Source organism: Phocoena phocoena, chromosome 9 (genome assembly GCF_963924675.1).
Source record: "Phocoena phocoena chromosome 9, mPhoPho1.1, whole genome shotgun sequence".
Lineage (NCBI taxonomy): Eukaryota > Metazoa > Chordata > Mammalia > Artiodactyla > Phocoenidae > Phocoena > Phocoena phocoena.
The window spans coordinates 27,833,289-27,852,306 of NC_089227.1; the positions used below are offsets into that span (position 1 = coordinate 27,833,289).

Consider the following 19,018-nt stretch of genomic DNA (forward strand, 5'->3'; position numbering starts at 1 on the left):
GTTTAGTTAGAACAGTTCAGCTAATGACAAGTTGTGATAGTGGCGCCTAGGCATGAAAAAAGTCCAGTGAGAACACATTTAGGGCATGTTTCCCAACTGTGGATGGGGCTAGAGATATGTCAGGAAAAAACACCTACAGATCACGGCTCTTAAGAATGTTTAAATATTAAGGGCACATTATTCGCCACAGGTCAAACAGAACTGTTGACTCTAAAGCCTATAATGGGACGTTGTAAAGGGAAAAAGTAAACTGAATCCTGGTGTGCCAGAAGATTATAGTGAAAAGCTAAAAAAGAAAAACCAAGAAAACATCTGGGAGAATGTCATAGTTGATACAAAGTCCTAGATAAACCCTTATAATTGTACAGACTTCTGTTGTCAAAACGCAGCATTTCATTAAATTCTCAAGATAAGCCCATAGAATTGGTATTTGAGGAAGCTAAGGACAAGGTCTCCCTTATAATCTCCTGGAGAAAGGAGACAGCAGGAAAGCAAGTTTCCTTGAGCCAGAGTCAAGGATACCAACAGGAAAATGATGTAAAAAAATAATGGCTGATTAAATGGACTTCCTGAGATAAACTGAATGACATGACACTTTTTTTGAGACAACTTCAATTTTATAAGATTTTCCCCATTAAATTCCTTAAGCCTAATGAATCATGCGAAAAAATACCTGTCTAAACTGCAGAGAGAAATACTGTTGAAGTAAAGACATAAGAAGATAAGAATAGGAAATGTTTAACTATCACATTAGGAAAAATTATTATTAATATTATTAATACTATTAATATTTAAATATGAGATTTGCAGCAGAAGAGAGATTCCAGAGGAAAGAACATACTTCCAATCTAATTATTAAACAACTATCAGGCACCCCCAGTATTGCAGAGTAGATACATAGGTAGATAAATAGATAGACAGATAGACAGAGACTGCAGACACTATTCTGAAATAAAGTTTATATACATACTTTTGAAATACTTGTCTCTGCCTTTCTGTGTTCTTGTTGCCTAATACGGCTGCGAATTAAGTGACTGGAATAGCGCAAGGGCTATACCAAAGCCTATGCACGATCATTTTCTCATTTTATTCTTAAAATAACTCTGAGTTACTATTATTATTGTCATCATTTTGCTGAACAAACAGAAGCTTAGAGAGTTTATGCAGAAGACCGTGGAGCCATGGTAAATGATCCGAGCCATAATTCAAACTCTGGCTCCTCATGTTTAGCTTTTAGTTGTTGTCAACAGCCCTGACTTGTATCCTGAAATCCGGATCCAACCGCCCACTTGGTATGACCTACGGAACATTTCTCAAATGCAGAATGTACAAAACTAACTCACGATTTCCCCCACAAATCTGTTACTCTTCTCATCTCAATAAATAACACCCCTCTCCAACTCACTGCCAAAGATAGAAATCTGGGATTTATTTTAGCTGTTTCCTCTTTCTTCCCGTTGCCCCAGGCACACAAAACAGTGGTCCCCAGGAAGAGGGCTTCGCACACTTCTCTCCTCCATCCCTGTTATCTGTTGCTCTTCCCTGTTCCCAGCCACCTGAGAAGCAATCTTATCTATTTGAAGATGGAAGTGCCTTCCCTCTGAATGGACAGTGAATCCTGGGACTAATAATTCATTTTAGAAGAGAACGATCTTCAAGCAGGGCTGCCATACAATCACCTGTACTCCTGACTAGTGGAAAACTCACAAGGCTCAATATCCCTGTTCACTCATAATTCTCCTATTCACAGAACTTGTGACTGCCCCTGGGCTTTTTGACAGTCTCAAGCTAAGTAATTAGCTCCTTCTATATTCCCTTTCAGCATTTGCGACTTTTAGGAGTTAATGAACACTATTTGCATCCCTCAGCAGGTTGTGAGTTTGGCCTTTAGCCCCAAGCCTCAAAACACATCCAAGATGTGGGGCTATCTCATGTAATTGCAGCCTATGCTATAAGCCACTGTTATATATTACCCTTCATCAAAGCTAGGCAAGAGAACATTACACTGGCAACAAAGTATGATGGATTCAAGTTGCCAAGTCTCCTAGTGGTTCAGAGATTTAACTATCAGGGTTGCTTTACTTTCAAACCATTGAGTCTGGGCTGGTTAGGCAAGTTGGTTAGAGAGAAAAATTTATCCAGCCACAGTTGTGGGTTTGATCTCTGCTTGAATCAGTTAAATCAGTGTAAAGAAACCTGTACCATGAGCCCAGACTTTACTTTCAAACACGCAGCCAATTACCCTGCAAATATGTGTGGTTATTCACAAGAAGTATATACATAAACACAAGGATGACAGTGTAACCCATCAACCCACACAAAGGAATGATTTAGAGTACATATTCTAAAGCTCAGTTCGGCATGCTTGCTCTAGCGATAGACTACTTTGGTTCAATTCCTTGCTAGACCATTTATTAGTTGGGTGACTTAGGCATGTTATTTCATTCTACTGAGACTCAGTTTTTACTAACTTGCAAACTGGAAGTTATTAAGGTACCAACTTCATTAACAGTGTTGTGAAATTACAAAAACAATCCATGTAAAGTGCCTGGCACAGTCCATGACACAAAGAAAGTACTCTAACGTGTTAGTTGTTGATTAAATTATTGTAATCTGCATGTTTCTCATTTATTGAAATGCTCATTGATTGATGGAATACATTACTCCTAATTAATACATCCCACATTTCCACTATGTCACTTTGGTCTGGCAGAAGGAATAAGTCCAGTGTGATAACAACTATCCATACAATTTTAAGAAAATCATTAAAATTATCTGTATTTAGTGTCTACTATTGTAAACATAAGTAACAGGTCAGATTTGTTGGATGGGAAAAATTAAATTATTTCTAAGATATCATTCCGTTGCGAGGTCTTATGGGAAATAAATTTTTACCAACAGCAACATACTAAATAGATTTAGTTATAAAGGCAACTCGAGAAAATAAAGCTGTACATAGAGCCTAGAAAACAAGCACTTTCAACACTGTATACCATTTATTTTAATCATATCACTAAAAAAGCTTTTAATAGAAGAAATTTTTATTAGATGGATAAAGTGTACAATCAAAATGGCAATCCATAAAGTGGTTTGGAATATAAGTTCTTATTCAGTTCATACAGAATACGATTCAATTTTTACATTCAAGTCTATTTTATGTCATAGGCGTTAAGTAACAAGTTATTATAATTGTTTTTGTGCTATTTCATTATATTTACCTCCTTGTAGATTCCAAGATCAATATATCCACATATTGGATGAAATGCTCCAGTTCCACACACATAAACATGAGTTTTGTTATAGGGTTGAAGTACCCGGATGAAATTTGCACATTCTGTCTATTGGGCATAAAAAAATAAAAGCATTAGCATACAATTCAGGTATTTGAAAGATTATCATTCATACCACCTGTTTCCCAAGTAGATTAATTATCAAAAATAAGAACTAAAATAAAAAAGACTTATGAGAAATGTTTAACACCTGACTTAGCAAAGGAGGCAAAACAAATTAGAAACTATGGCTTTAATGAGTGACTGAAGTTTTTTTGAATAAGGTTTTGAACTAATCACGGTGCTAGAATGCACATCTCTATAGTGGGACTCAATGGGGCCTAGAGAATGAACATAATATGAATGAGGTATCCATACTTTCTTTCAAGGATTTCCTACAGAACAAAACCCATCATGCTCTGATGTTCCCACATTGTCTATCCCATATAGAACCTACCGTGTGCAACTTCAACTGTCTCAGCTACGCTAAACAAAACACTCAACACATATGTGTCTTCCTATATATTATCCCGTTCTTATTTTCCAGAATTGCCTACCACTTTATTTCCATTTATTTTCAATGTTACAGAGCCTTTAAGACTTACCTTAATTCCTGCTTCTTTCAAGAATCTCTTCTGTTTTTTCCATAAATATTTTTTTACACCAAGTCAAAATTTTAAGAGACATATTTCTGCCTCTTTTGCAAATGTTTAGGCCTAAAAATATTTCTCTGCAATGTATACCTTTATAACTTAATTATTTTCTATCCCCCAATTACTTGTAAATAGTGACTCAATTTTTCAGAGTAGTCATTCTTGTTATTACATATTATTTTCAATTCATCTTCTGTAAGTCATCCCTTCTCTTTACATAATTAACGGCAACAATTTGTTAACCATGGCTTCATGATTCCTGGGCCCAAAGACTCCTGAGAAGGCACTGGGCAGTAGTCTACTTTTATTCTAGATCAACTCTACCCAGGAGGTGGGCAGGTGTTTACTAAGGAGGTTGGAAATCTACAAAACGACTGAGATTCAGAGAAAAAGTCCATTTTCTCTCTGCCTGAGTGGCCACGGGTCCTTCACCTGTCAGGTCACTGTTGTTGTTAGGGTCGCTAGGAGGAGGGTATTAAAAAATAAAAAAGATAATGACTTAACTGGTAGGATGATTTCTAAAATTAAGTCAAATGTTTAAAAGGCAGACAACAACTTAGCTGATAGGATTACGATTGTTATGTGGACTAAATTAAAGAATATAACATTTAATAATTGTTTATCACTTACTCTGATTTTGATCTATACAGAATAGTCAATATCCCAGTGGCTGTTCTGATTTTAGAATGAATAGCTATGTCTCCATATCTGTGGTACAGAGTTCCTAGTGCCTAGTTCTTCCTCCGTCCAGCTAGCCTGGCAATCTTATGTCTCAAGAATTTGTAGATCCCAGTGAATAAAATCTGCACATTCTACTACAGAAAAATGTTATAAAGAACTAACTTATTGAGTTTTCTGCTCTCTGCTTCCTTATAAACAAAGAAGTTGCTTAAGACTATAGGAAAGGACAGTTCCAATCCCTCAGTTAACCACGCAAGGGAAGGATGTTTCTTTATCAGGTAGGAAGAGTGGGCACTTTGTAACAGCAGAAGGGCCACTGCATATGGTTACACAGGTTGTATGCTGTGAAAAAAGTCCTATCTGAGGAAGTGCAAATCACACTGCAGACATCTTTGTTACCTTGAACATTTTCATATGTTTAGTATATGTTCTCATATAATTATTATATGTAGCCTCCTAAGAAAGAAAAATTTTATATTCATTAAGACAATTTTCTGTCAGATAATCTTACTTAACAAAATCATATTCTGTGTTTTCCACCCTTCCATCAAGGCGTTTGATGAACAGAATTTATTTTCTATTGACACAAAGGCACCAGAGAGAACTAGCTTCATGTTCTTTTACATCATGCTAGACAATCGCAAATGAAAACCTAATTCAGAGAGTAAATATGCCCTACTAATGGTTTTGAACGAATGACACAGTAATATGAGATAAGCCAAGGCAAAAAAAGGAGGAAAAATATATGCAATCAGCAGATAAACTGCAATGATGGCTTCACTGCTAGGGTAAGAGATTTTAATATTCTCTAGCTTTCATTTTGCTCACTCATGCTCACTGAAGGGACTTTTATTTATTGGTCTTTTCCCCATGAAGAGATTTATGCAGGGTGAAATCTACACATGGGACAGTACACAGGGAGGGCAAGAGTAGAGTTATATGCCTGGAGTAAGGTGGGATTCACTCACTGCCAGTGATTTCACCATTTTTTCAAAAGCTCAGTGTTACCAAAGAATCATAGAATTTAGAGGGTAATTGTTATGGAGTGAATATCTGTGTCCTCCCAAAATGCATGGGTTGAAACCCTAAACCTCCCAGGGTGATGGTATTAGGAGGTGAGGCCTTTAGGAGGTAATTAGCTTTAGAAGAGGTTTGGAGAGTGAGATCCTCATGATAGGATTAGTGCCTTTCTAAGAAGAGACCAGGGCACTCGCTCTCACTCTCTCTGCCCTGTGCAGATATCACAGGAAGATAGCCACCTGCAAGCCAAGAACAGAATTTTCACCAAAGACCAAGTCGGCCTGCACTTTGACCTTGGATTTCCCAGCCTTCAGAACTGTGAGAAATAAATATCTGTTGTTTAAGCAGCCTAGTTTATGGTATTTTGTTATGGTAGCCCAAGCCAAGTAACACCGTAATCTTACAAGATTGTGAAATCAATATTTGTATAAAGAAGTAAAACAACTGCCTTTCCAGATCATAAATTATAAAGTCAGAAAGACTAAGGACTGTGAGAGACACAGGACTGTTTAAAAAGGCAAATGAGGCCCAGAGTGAAGTTTTACACACATACGAGATATAATTTGAGTGATGATAAAGAAAAAGCTCTGAATCACACCTAAAACATTTCCCATCCTTTAACTTTCCTGGGAGTTACTTTATTAAAATGCAGCCAGCCCTGGAAAGTAACCTATTATGCTAGTTTTTACTTTGGTGAGATGTCACCAAGGATGTATTTCTGAAATTCCTCTCTTCTCTCAGGTTGGGCTGCCATGGAATAGAACCATGTATCCTGAGTTATCTGACACAGTTTACAAAAAAAAGTCAGTTCTGCTCAAAGTTTTCTGTGGTGAAGTTGATGGAGGGCAGTTCTCTGGGAAGCCTGGAGGCAATGACAGGGCAGTGAGGGGAAGAAACCGGGGACAGAGATTCTAAAAGAGAAGGTCTCATTTTAAATTTTGCCTGGGGTGGACATTTCAGCCAAACACTGGAAGCAAAGCAAAAGCCTTTACAATGATTTCTCTTTTAATTTATAAAGGTTCCAAGATTTGCTTCAATAGCATGAGCAATAATTAACTTGATTTAATTCACTTAGTGACCGGCATAGCTATTAATGGTGGTGTAATTCTGTGAGGCATAAAGAAAGATAAATTCGAGAAGCAGCTGTTTTAACTTTCCCTGAAAGCCGGCTAATTTATCAGCTATTGCCCACAATGGCAAGGGCTGGGGCATGACACCAAACAATTCAATTCATCCAGTAACGTACTCAACCTGGGAAAAGAACTGAATTTCTCCTTCCTTCCCCACGCTTCCCACCTCCCTAACTCTCCACTGGAAGAAAGAGAGAGAGAACTAAAAACAAGTATCAACTTTCTACTTCTCTCAAGTAAGATTATTTATTTCAGTTTTCACCTCTCATCCACATCCTTACATATATCTAAAGAGATATACAACTAAATAAATAAAACAAATATGAAACAATACTCAGAGAAAAGACAAGTAAATATTAGTTTATATATCAACACTTAGAATTTTTGTTTCCCCCAATACCTAGAAAAATATTAGCAAAACAGAACTACTTGTAATTCTCTAACGTTACATATAGTCCAGTTAAATCCAATACAGCTTTATATGTATTTCTGATAACTGACTTATAATCACTAACTTTAATTTATTTAGGTTATATATGAAAAGACACTTATGATTAAGAATGTGGTCTGGGCTTCTCTGGTGGCGCAGTGGTTGAGAGTCCGCCTGCCGATACAGGGGACACGGGTTCGAGCCCTGGTCCGGGAAGATCCCACATGCCGCGGAGCGGCTGGGCCCCTGAGCCACAACTGCTAAGTCTGTGCGTCCGGAGCCTGTGCTCCGCAACGGGAGAGGCCGCGATAGTGAGAGGTCCGCGCACCGCGATGAAGAGTGGCCTCCGCTCGCCACAACTAGAGAAAGCCCTCACGCAGAAACGAAGACGCAACACAGCAAAAATTAATTAATTAATTAATAAACTCCTACCCCCAACATCTAAAAAAAAGAAAAAGATAGATTAAAAAAAAGAATGTGGTCTGTTTTGCATATTTTGCAGAATATTGTGATCCTCAAATGTTTTGTGACCATTCGCCACATGCCTATCATTGTGCTACATCTTACGTTTGTCTAGCAGACTTCTGATAGAGTTCAGTCTGCAAAGGTATCTGTTTAGGTCTTACAATGTTGAAAATATTTTAATAAGTTGTCAATGCTTCAAAATAAGTATATGAAAATCCCAATATCCCATTTCTCTCTTAAAAATGAAATCTCACAGGGGAGGATTTCTACAGAGCAAAACCAGTTGAGGTAGAAGGGCAAAGAAAAACATTTTAAAGGAAAAAAATTGAGAGATATGCCTATAAAAATCTATATATCAAGTAGGATAACTAGGAAAGAATATTTTTTATGTGAGTGGATCAGAAAGTAATAATATATGAATATAAATCCTAATTTTACAACTACATAAAATATTTAGCATTTATAGTAATTAAAGAATGTCAAGCTTGGGCTTCCCTGGTGGCGCAGTGGTTGAGAGTCTGCCTGCCGATGCAGGGGACATGGCTATGTGCCCCAGCCCCAGAAGATCCCACATGCCGCGGAGCGGCTGCGCCCGTGAGCCATGGCCGCCGGGCCTGCGCATCCAGGGCCTGTGCTCCGCAACGGGAGAGGCCACAACAGTGAGAGGCCCGCGTACCAAAAAAAAAGAATGTCAAGCTAAAACAACAAAAATAATTTTCTTTTTGTTGGCAAAAATTAAATATATTTATTTCATTCATTAATGTATTAGTATTAAACATTAACTATATGTTGTATCCAACATTAGCAAGAGTATGGGGAAATATACCCTCTTAAGAGCATGCACTGCTGGATAAAGCATAAGAAGCATAAACTTTCTGGAGGGCCATTTTACAATGTATATAAAAGATTTTATATCCTTTGACCAGTAATTGTACTCAATAACCTGAGATGTTCACAGTATTTATATATAAGGCTTTTCATGTGCAGCAATCATTCACAATAGTAAAAACTGGATATCTACCAAAACTCTAACAATAGGGGATTGATGAAATAATATATAAAGGAATGCAGTGCAGCTATTAAAAGTAGTGTTATAAAAAAGGAATTTAATGACATGGGAAAATGCTCATGGCAGTCTGCGAAGTGAAAAAAAAATGTTTTAAGGGACTATGTATACAATGATTTCATTCTGAAAAATAGTAAATAGATAAGATAGAAGAATAAACATCAAAATGTCACCAGCTATCTCTGGGTAATGTTCATGGGTGAAGAACTATTTACAGATGAATTCTATATAATTTGCAAACTTTCTACAATGAACACTTTGTTTTACTTTAGATGTTCTTAAAAAAGAAAAAAGAAAAAAAGAATGTAATCAGAAAACTTTAGAGATGGAAGACCCTTTAACCCTATGTAATGTCTCCATTGACAAGGTTGTGCGCCTCTACAGTTAAGCCGACGACTCAGGCTGCCCACACCCCATGCATTCTTTTGCCTGGACTGAGCAGTTTACCCCACTCTTTTATAGCAGGACCAGACATTTCTTTAGTGACTTTCTTTTGAATAATATTTAGAGCAGACACAAAATGCAACCAAATAGCTTCCTGTCACCTCTTCCCTTCCTTGGATTAAACTGGGGACTGTGCTCAAGAAAGTGGAATAGCTCTCTTGTTTCCTCTCCTTCCACTCCCTTCCCACGCCAATGAGCTAACTTTCATTATGGTAAATAATTCACTATTTTTCAGTTATATAGTACCTTTGTGTAAAGGGACAGTCTTTCCAAACACTTGTTAATTCAAAACACACTCTTGGGAAGTAGGTAAAAATTACTAGAGAGAAGGAAGGAGAGAGGGTAATGCCAAAGGCAATAAAAGATGTTAATAAAACCACACACTTGCCTCAGTTTTCTGTTGGCCAAAATCTATGTAATGCTGTAAAATGAGGATCTGCATTATGGTTATCGTGAAGAGAGAAATGATTTGAGGGATACAGTTTGCAGACCTTACACATAGAACTCAGACCTTGATGTGTAGATTATAGTGTATTATAAGAGCATAGATGGTGGGGCAAGCCTTCTGGATTCAATTCAATATTTACTAGGTATGTAATATTGGGCAAGTCATTTAAACGTTCTGGCCTCAGTCTTCTCATCTGGAAAATGAGGAATAAAAATAAAATCTAACATACCGTATTGTTGTAAGGATTAAACGAGATTATAGGTATAAAGCTTTGAAAGCAGTTCCTGGAACATGGTAAGTGCTATAAAAATGTTAGCTATTCCTAGTAACTCTAAAATACAGTATTATTTTAAAGGGGCAAATTGAAAAGAAGGAAACAAAGACTTGCATTACACCTACATAATTCAACAGCAAACTTTATAGACTTCAGTAAAAAGAGAGAAGCTCCCTAAATCTCTAATCCTAGGTTAACAGTGTACTTAAAGTACACAGTGTACTTTAAAGTGTACTTAAAGTCAGAGGTGACTACAAGCTCTCAAATACAATTGAATTGGAAGAATAGGTTCCATATACTGGGTCTTATGTACTCTCTAGGATACCACCTTCAAGAAAGTTTATCACCCTTTGTTTTAGCTTGATAAGAGGGGCAACCGAGTTACTCTACAACTGGAATTAGTGAACATACTGAAATGAGAAAACTGTCACAATTAAAACTTCACTGATTAACCTTGAGTGCTTATCCTTCACCTGTTCCATGGGAAAACTGACACTACTCTGTTGGAGTAAATTTAAAACACCCTTTTCCTACTTGCCTCCTTATCCTACACTCAATACTGATGAAACACAAAAGTGTTCACACTGTTTATGACATGCTTCTACTGTTATGCAACAAAGTAAATTTGAAAAATCACAACCAAAGCATCGTTCTTTCCCATGAGTTCAAAAAAGTACTGTTGCTTTTGCAGACTGGGGCACCTGCTCACAGGGCATCTGACATTGAACAGGGTGAAGAGATTAGAGACATAAAAGGAAGAATATATTCTACATTAGTTTACACTCTTGCATTTCTAGCAAAATAAATGTAAAAACTTTTTCCTGCTGCATTTGAAGCACACACTCTCTGATATATTTCTGCTAACATAAATGTGCCCCAAAAGTCACATTTAACACTAACTGAATACAGAATGAGGCATAACCAAAAGTTTTTTTCTTTTACTTTGTTTTGATTATTTTGTTTTGCAGGACAGTCATCCTTCAGTATCCTCGGTGGATTGGTTCCAGGACCTTGACATTTATCAAAATCTGAGGATGCTCAAGTCCCTTATATAAAATGGCAAACACACAGCCTCCCATATACTTTATCTCTAGATTACTTATAATACTTAATACAATGTAAATGCTATGTAGACAATTGTAAATACAATGTAAACACTATATAAATAGTTGCCAGTAAGCAATAAATTCAAGTTTGCTTTTTGAACTTTCTGGAATTTTTGGAATATTTTTGATGCACGGTTGGTTGAATTTATAGACTTAGAACCTGTGGCCAACTGTACAGTGGCTACATATAAGGAATCATTTGTGTAATAACTATATCCCTCATTAGATTAAAAGATCCATGAGCACTTTCATACACTATTAATGACATATTTAGGCTTTTAATAAATATTTGTTGGATAAATGAATGAACAAATGAGTGAATAAAGTCTTCTAAGCTTCCCCTTAAATTCACTAGGCAACATACGTCGTGTTGCTTTACCTTTATCACAATAATAAAGTGAGAATTGTTAAATATAATTATGCTTTCATACAACACATACTATTTGCTGTTATTAAATACGAGGGCACTGCTCCGTTTAATACTCCTGGGTTATAGTGGTTAGAGGAAACATTCCAGGATACTGCAAAGGAAGCCTCATGATGTCCATGCTTTTGCCCAAAGTTAGAACTTCTTCATCTTGAGTTACATTCAGGACGTGATTTCTTTTGCCAAAGAAGAGCAATTCTCCCTATCATTACAGGGCAAGAAGTCAGGGCAGAACACAGAGCATCTGGCCTGAATCAGAACATTCAGATGAGAAGAGGCAGTTAGAGCCACAGCATTGCTGGAGATAAAAAAAGGCAACACAATTTGGGGAAGCATGTAAAACAGCTTGGACGATGCAAAAGCAATCCAGACAAGACACCCCAAAGATGACGAGGGCACTTATACCTGTCAAAGGGGTTTCTCTGGTCCTTAAGGGAGCTTAAACTAGAAGTTTATACTAGGACCCCACTATTTATCCTTTATAAGTTATTTCCTATAGTTACTCTTACATAAATTTTGGAGTAAATTATTTCTAGTTCTTATTCCAGAATGTTGTATTATTCATTTTCAACCAATCTTTCTTAATAGCTCTATAATGTCTACTTTTGCAAGAATTCTTGTAGATGTTGTAAGTTTAATTTCACCCCAAATTAAATAAGATGTCAAGTGTGTGTTTGTAATGCTAAAACCACTGATGATTTTGTGTACATTCACAAAATATATGCATTAGATGAAAAACACACAACCCTAGAAATACAGTATTTTCTGATGGTTTATTTTTAAATATTTTAAATGTATTTCTGAGATTTTTTTGTGAAGAAAATACAGTCAGAATTAACACTTTGGAAAGGGTAGTATTTCTAAATTTCTGAGAACAATGTCATTCCTTTTGGCAAGGTAGAAACATTTTATACCATATTAATCTTTACACAGAATATTAGTGTAGTCTTAAAAATAATATACTAATGCCATTAATTCAATAAAACCCAATATAAATATTTGTTATCATATCAGCACCAGTTTAACAAAGATGTTCTTTAAAGTCTCATACTTACATTGGCATCTTTCCCAGCTAATTTACACAATTCCACCCGTTCCTTTGCAGCAGGCCAATAAATCTGTAAAACATTTCAAGGTGTGTTAGAATCTGAATATCTAAAACACTACACCATTCTAATTAGGAAAGTGAGTGTGTGAAATTAAAGAGTGGCTATCGAGACAAAAGCATGCTGTTAGATAGGACGTAGGAATTTTGAGATTTAAATATTTTCCAAAGCCACCCTAAAAAGATTATAAGAAAACACTGGGCAGAATCATCCACTTGTTAATCTTCTAATTTCTTTTAAAATGTATTTAATAAAAGATAAATCATGTTGAGTAGGCCATAACTTCCTATTGTGATGTCAACGGAATTTCAGGTTAGCATTTGCTTAGGTAAGAGATTCTTTTTACCCCGTTTTTCTGTGTCTTCTCGGACTGGTAGTGCATTATGGACACATGCAATGAGGTGTGAGAAACAGCTCTTTGTCACAAGCATAAATTATCACTCCAAGTCAAAGACCAGTGTGGACTTGTTGACAATATTTAACACAGATAGAGCTGAGATGCACCTGTCATTTAGTTAAACATTAAGTAAGACAATAAGCATTATCTTATTTCAATCTCACAATAACCCTATGAGATAGCTGTACTTACTCTCCCCGTTTTCAGGTCAGAAAACTTCTTCATACAGTCATTAAACAAGTCAAGGGCCATGAAGCTGGTTCGCAACAGAGCCAAAATATGACCCAAAGTCTGCCCCTCGAACTGGGAGGGTCTCAACCACTACATAATAAATATCATTTGGGCAAATGCATTAAGGACAAAGGCAGAAGGCTCCTTGATTGGTCACTTTTAATCATGCTTTATCAGTCTTGAACTTATCACAAATAGGTTTTTTGTTTTTTAACAAATTTTAGAAATTCTTCCAGGAAGTTTTTCAGAATAAGGCCCCAAACAGTTGCATTACTCCATTAGCTTACAGAAAGAAATGCTCTTTGTTAAGCTACAGACAAGAAGAAACAAGAAAGTCAAGCTCTTAGTAGCTTATATGTTCCAAGAGTTCCTGACAAACCTTTATTATGTCTCTCACCAATGTTAGCAGAAAATATTTTAATAGGTGGGGAAAAAGGAAAATATCCTGAGGGAATACACTGAAAGAGACTTGTTAAACCTGGAATGAACAAATGATTTAGAAGTCACTAATGTTTATATGATATTATCCTCATAGTGAAATTTTAGGGTTTTATGTCTCTGAATAAAGAAGAACATAGACTAGCACTTACAGTCTCTGAACAGACAAATACGATTAAATTACTGAGATTTTTAAATGAAGTAAGGTTGTTCATTTAGAGCAATTTTAACAACTACAAATTACAATCAAAGGGTGTACATAGATAGGGTCGTTGAGCACCAACAGCAGGCTCAGGTGACCAGCTAACCTGGATGTGGTTCACAATGAAGACCTAAAGATGCTATTTATAAAGAATGCTTTAAATCACTGCAATTATACTTTCACATAATTTTGAATAGTAGCCAGCAATAAAACATGAATGGACTACAGCAATGAAGAGCAATATGAATGGACCTTAGCAATTCATTATTAGGTGAAAAAAGTATATTCCCCAAAATGACAAACAGCATGATCTCCATAGAATAATGTTTAAAACAACTAAGATAAAAGACACTTTTTAGGTATATATGTAGATACAATAAATATGTAAAAAGAAAAGCAACAGAGTGATGAATACAGGACTCAGAAAGATGGTTACCCAAGACTGATAAAAAGATTATACTGGTGGTAATAAACAGGTTATTTAACAGATTTTAGCTTTTGTTCTGGATGGTGCATTTTCAAGTGTTTACTACATAATTAAAAACAACTAAGTAATGTAAGTTAGTAAATAAATCAAAATGGGCCATGCACAGGCCAAATGATAGTCGGTCATCGACCTGGAATCATCAAGTCCTAAATAAATGAATATATGAATAGCAAAAATAAAACACCGTAGCTGTCAGGAAGTTTGACAGTTTCTTCACATTGTTTTTTATTGTTTGTTTTTGTTTTTAATCACTGGTAGCAAAAATACTGAATTGAGTGTTCTTTTTTTCCCCTTAAAAATAACATCCTGAATTTATGAAAACTTTGCTTCATATTTGAACTTATGAACTCAAGGTATCCTCTGACTTTTTTTCTTGCTGATTCTTTTTTTTATTATTTTTCATTGTGGTAAAAATATCCATAACATAAAATGTACCATCTTAGCCATTACAGTATTGTTAAGTATATTCATCTTGTGCAACCAATCTCAAGAATTCTTTCATCTTGCAAAACTGCAACTCTATACTTGCTGATTCTTGAATATTACAGTGATTTTACAAAGGATAACTTTGTATCATTGGAATGAAAATAAATGGTACACAGAAAGCATGTCCATGATGTGTCAACTGGTTTAGTCACTAGTTCATTTTATTTGGTCTCAGGTCTAGATTAATATTTCTTTGAATCCTTTCAATATGTCAGATCTTGTTCTTTTCTGTTTTATACTATGGTCAGATTTAGTCACATTTCAGAAATAAATTTAGAATAAATATTTGTAGATTTGTTCAGACCTGAATATTTTACTGGTGTTAGTACTATACAAAAAAAGAAAGAAAGGGAAATACAGGACTCTTTCACATGAAGTGTGACTTAAAAAGGAAAAAGAATATCACTGGGTTCTATTCTTTTACCTTTAACCAGTGTATTGGGTGATTTGAGTTGAAGTAAATTATGAGACGAATGATGTTTCTAAAATTAATTTTGAATGTATTTATAAGAGCTTCAAAACGGAAGTAGTTATTTAAAGATTGACAAAATGTGGAAGCAATCTTCTTTATCATTTTTGAAACCTAAATGGAAGTTCCAAGGTTAGCACAGAGTAGTTACTGTTCATTAACCATTTGTTCATTAGACACATAATTATGAAAGGGCTTCTGTATACCTGGCAAGGTGTGGCACTGAGGTGCTAAGATGTGAGTCAGGAAGACAGTTCTGTAAACAGATAGGGTACGTGCACTTCCATAGGAGATATAAACACTATAAGAAGAGAGCAAAGAGGATAGAGCCACTAGCCATTGTTTTAAATTACTTGCTTTTAACAGTTTCAACTCTAATGTAACAGTTTAGCTTAGCTTAATAGTTTCAACTCTAATTTTGTCTTAAAGACTTGATACTAAAATCGTAATTGCAGATTCTTTTTTCTCTTTGCAAAGGGATACAAATTTCTAAAAGATGTTTTAATGGTTTTGTTGTACATTTTCAGTTATTAATTTTAAGTCATACAACTGTAAATTAAATTGTGTCATCCTAGTAAATGAAGCCATAAAATTAAAAGGACAAGCTTCCAACAATTGGGTTTTTGATTAGTGGGTAAATGTTATACGAAGATATTCAAGCACTGAGAATTTGTTGGACTCCAAAAACCAATTTAAATATATCTTCTAATGTCTGTTTACAAAGCAGATTTTTTTCCCCAAAATGTTATCTCACTTTTCATCATTCACCTTCAATCCCATAAAGTCTAAAACCTGTTAAAAACAAAAATTATCCTTGGATCATTATTGTTATAGCATAGGAATTCTAAGATAGTATCACAAAGACAATTTTACTTCTTAAGGAAACATTTAAGCCGTAAAAATAAAGTTATTGAGGTTATATACTGGTTATATACTGGCTTTTGACACAGTGCTGTCAAGAATTTAGGAATCACAAATAGAATTATCATAATAATAACACTGGAGGAGACATCTGATTGTCTTCCAGACTGTAAACATTTACTTAAAAGGAAAAAAAAATAAAAATCATTGTAGTTGTGCCAATATTTAAAAGCTATCATTTTAATTATGATTTATGGTGAGATTTTCTTTTACTTGCCCATTCTAGTCACTAGAATAAGGGTTTTTTAAAAAATATTCCTTTTGATCCCTTTTGGTAAACAATGTGAAGAGATAAAATTTCACATAACTCAATCTAAAAATAAAGCAAAACAAAAAACAACCAAGATTTCCACACACTCTTATACTTACATAGGATTGGCAGAAATATGTTCAAGTAACATATTTGTTTTTCAATAATCTTTTGAAGTGACATATATAATGTGACATATATATCTCTGTCTTTATCTATCTGTATAAAAGCATTCCACCATTTCCGTATATTTCTAGTCAAACCGTGTGTACACGTGTAGATGGATACAGAGGAGGAAAAGAGTGAGAAACAAAGAGAGATAGACAGATACATAGAGGGAGAGAGAGATGTTAACTCTGATTGGGTATAGAGTATTTCATATATAGTATCAAGTTTCAGCATCGTTTACACAAAAGCCCAAGAGGTACCTGAGATCTTGAAATTATTTCAGTAGCCCAGGTAGTACACTTTGAGATTGCCTCACTCTCACACAGAAATCACACCCCACACTTAAAAATACAAAGTCCACAATATCTATAAAAGGCCCTCTTCATCATTAATTAGGTAATGGGAAAGTTTTGAGGTAGTGATTATTACTACTCTCTTTGCTTGCTGAATTTGTCAAAAGTAAGATGACATACACATTTTCTTGCACTTTGGTGCTTTGAACACACAGCATCATGCCATATTAAAAGTTCCATTAAGCAAGACAAGCAAAACACATACCACTATTTCTAAAAGTTGATGCAGCTGTATTACTTCTTTAGAAAGTTACCCACAGACATTTTTCTTTCACTTATCAAAGAGAGGCATACCAGAAGCAGAGGTGCTACTTGCATAATTGCCATATTTTAATTGTCCTGAAATATTCCCACAGAATGCTGGTTCTTAACATTGTATGATGTACCAGATACAGCTTTTAAGCTATCATTTTGGTGGGAGTAGTCTTCAGGACTTTGGAGCCCAGACATCAAGGATATCAAATATGTACAAAGCTGCTCTCTCCACCCACATGTAGGACAGACATCAGAAATCAAACAGATCCTTTCTGTGGATCCTGATAAGCCCAAGAATTTCTCTCAACATAGTTATCTACTGTGTAACCACTAACTGATCCACTACAAAATAATTAGGGGCTGCAAATTGGTTTTAATTTGAGTGCTAATCTTAAAGATCAAGTTGGTAACAGAAAACTACATGGGAAAGAAGAGGAGTAAGTAAGTTTACAAAATGTCTCCACTTGAAGATGATAATTTATGGGTTAAAGTTTTAAAACAAGTATGTCTGATAAGTCAGTTTCCATATTCAGCAATTTACTGACTTAATCATGTTAGTATGTTTATGTTGTTTTCATAGTATTTCATAATTGAAATTGATCATTTCCAAAAAATTAATTTTTGCCTGTTACACTTGGAAGGATCAAATACTAACCTCTAATAATATATATGTAGTGCTCACTTTGGCAGCACCTATACTAAAATTGGAATGACATAGAGAAGATTAGCCTGGCCCCTGCACAAGGATGACATGCAAATTCATGAAGGGTTATATATTTTTAAAAAAGGAATGAGTAAAAATATGTACGTATCTGTTTCCTTCAGAGTTATAGAACGTAGATTACTAGTATGAAAAGAGATCACTCTGATGAAATAAACATTGTCTTCACTGTCACTTTACATAAGCTTATATGCTATAAAGTTAAATTTTAAGCACATTTTTCAAAAGAGGTTTAATATTAATTTCTTTATGAAACGATAGCAGGAGCTGTATGCGTTTAAAAATACAACCTATGATCTAGTTATCTTATACTGATTTTATTTGCTTATCTCTATCCAAAATCCAAATGATTTGTTTTTTGAAGCATATTTACTTCACTTTGAAGACAAATAGGCAGGAGGAACTCACAGTAAAATGCTGCAATGTCTCTGACAATTACTGTTTCATTTATAAGTTATATAATTCGTTAACAGTTATCATTTCATAACGTGAAATGGCAGGCACTTTATTTCTCATTATTTAATCTTAGGCAAGTTACAGAAACATTCAAATAATGATAAGGCCTTATAACAACATCCTAAGGAAATTCTAATTATATCTGCTCTTTGTTTCATCTTTGGAAAAGCAATTTAATTGACTGGAGTTAGCAAGTGCAAGGTCAGTCAAATGCCCTTTGGCCTAATTCAGAGATGCCAAGACGACTGAATGGAATACACAAGAGGAAGTTACAACTTGTTCATAAAACCTAAGTAAAGACAAAAACTCACAGCCTTAAAAATGCAAGTGGCCATCTCTGTCAACGAACAGGATTCAAGTTTTTGACTGGTTGTAAAAAGGTTGGGAAAATGCTGCTCTAGATGCCATATGATACAAGGATTGGAACAACAAAGGGAGCAGTGACTACTCGAGTCTCAGTTCCAAGGACAGAGAGAGGTAGGAGATCTGAGCTCAAAGACCAAAGTACTGGGAAAAAAGGACAGGAGAGCCAGCGGTAAAGCGCGTAAAACTGAAGGCGGCTGGGGTAGAGACTGTTACAGAAGGGAAGTTTCAATTCTCAAGCTTTGCGTCTAATCGCCCACCTAGCTTCGTTCACGAAGTCTTGGGTGAGAACTGTCTCTCCC

At 35.4% G+C, this 19,018-nt stretch overlaps 1 protein-coding gene and 1 non-coding gene across 2 annotated transcripts in view; one reads left to right on the plus strand and one right to left on the minus strand.

Annotated features, from left to right (window-relative positions):
• SEMA3D (semaphorin 3D) overlaps nucleotides 1-19,018 on the minus strand; it is a 132,917-nt gene that overhangs the window by 72,197 nt on the left and 41,702 nt on the right. Inside the window, exons 3-4 of the mRNA XM_065883698.1 lie at nucleotides 12,469-12,531; nucleotides 3,219-3,338 (exon numbers count right to left, since the gene is read on the minus strand). Of these exons, the coding sequence (XP_065739770.1) occupies nucleotides 3,219-3,338; nucleotides 12,469-12,531 (183 nt within the window). The remainder of the gene's footprint in view (nucleotides 1-3,218; nucleotides 3,339-12,468; nucleotides 12,532-19,018) is intronic.
• On the plus strand, nucleotides 17,851-17,957 carry LOC136128664 (U6 spliceosomal RNA). Its single transcript, XR_010656250.1, has one exon. It is a non-coding gene; the product is annotated as a U6 spliceosomal RNA (small nuclear RNA).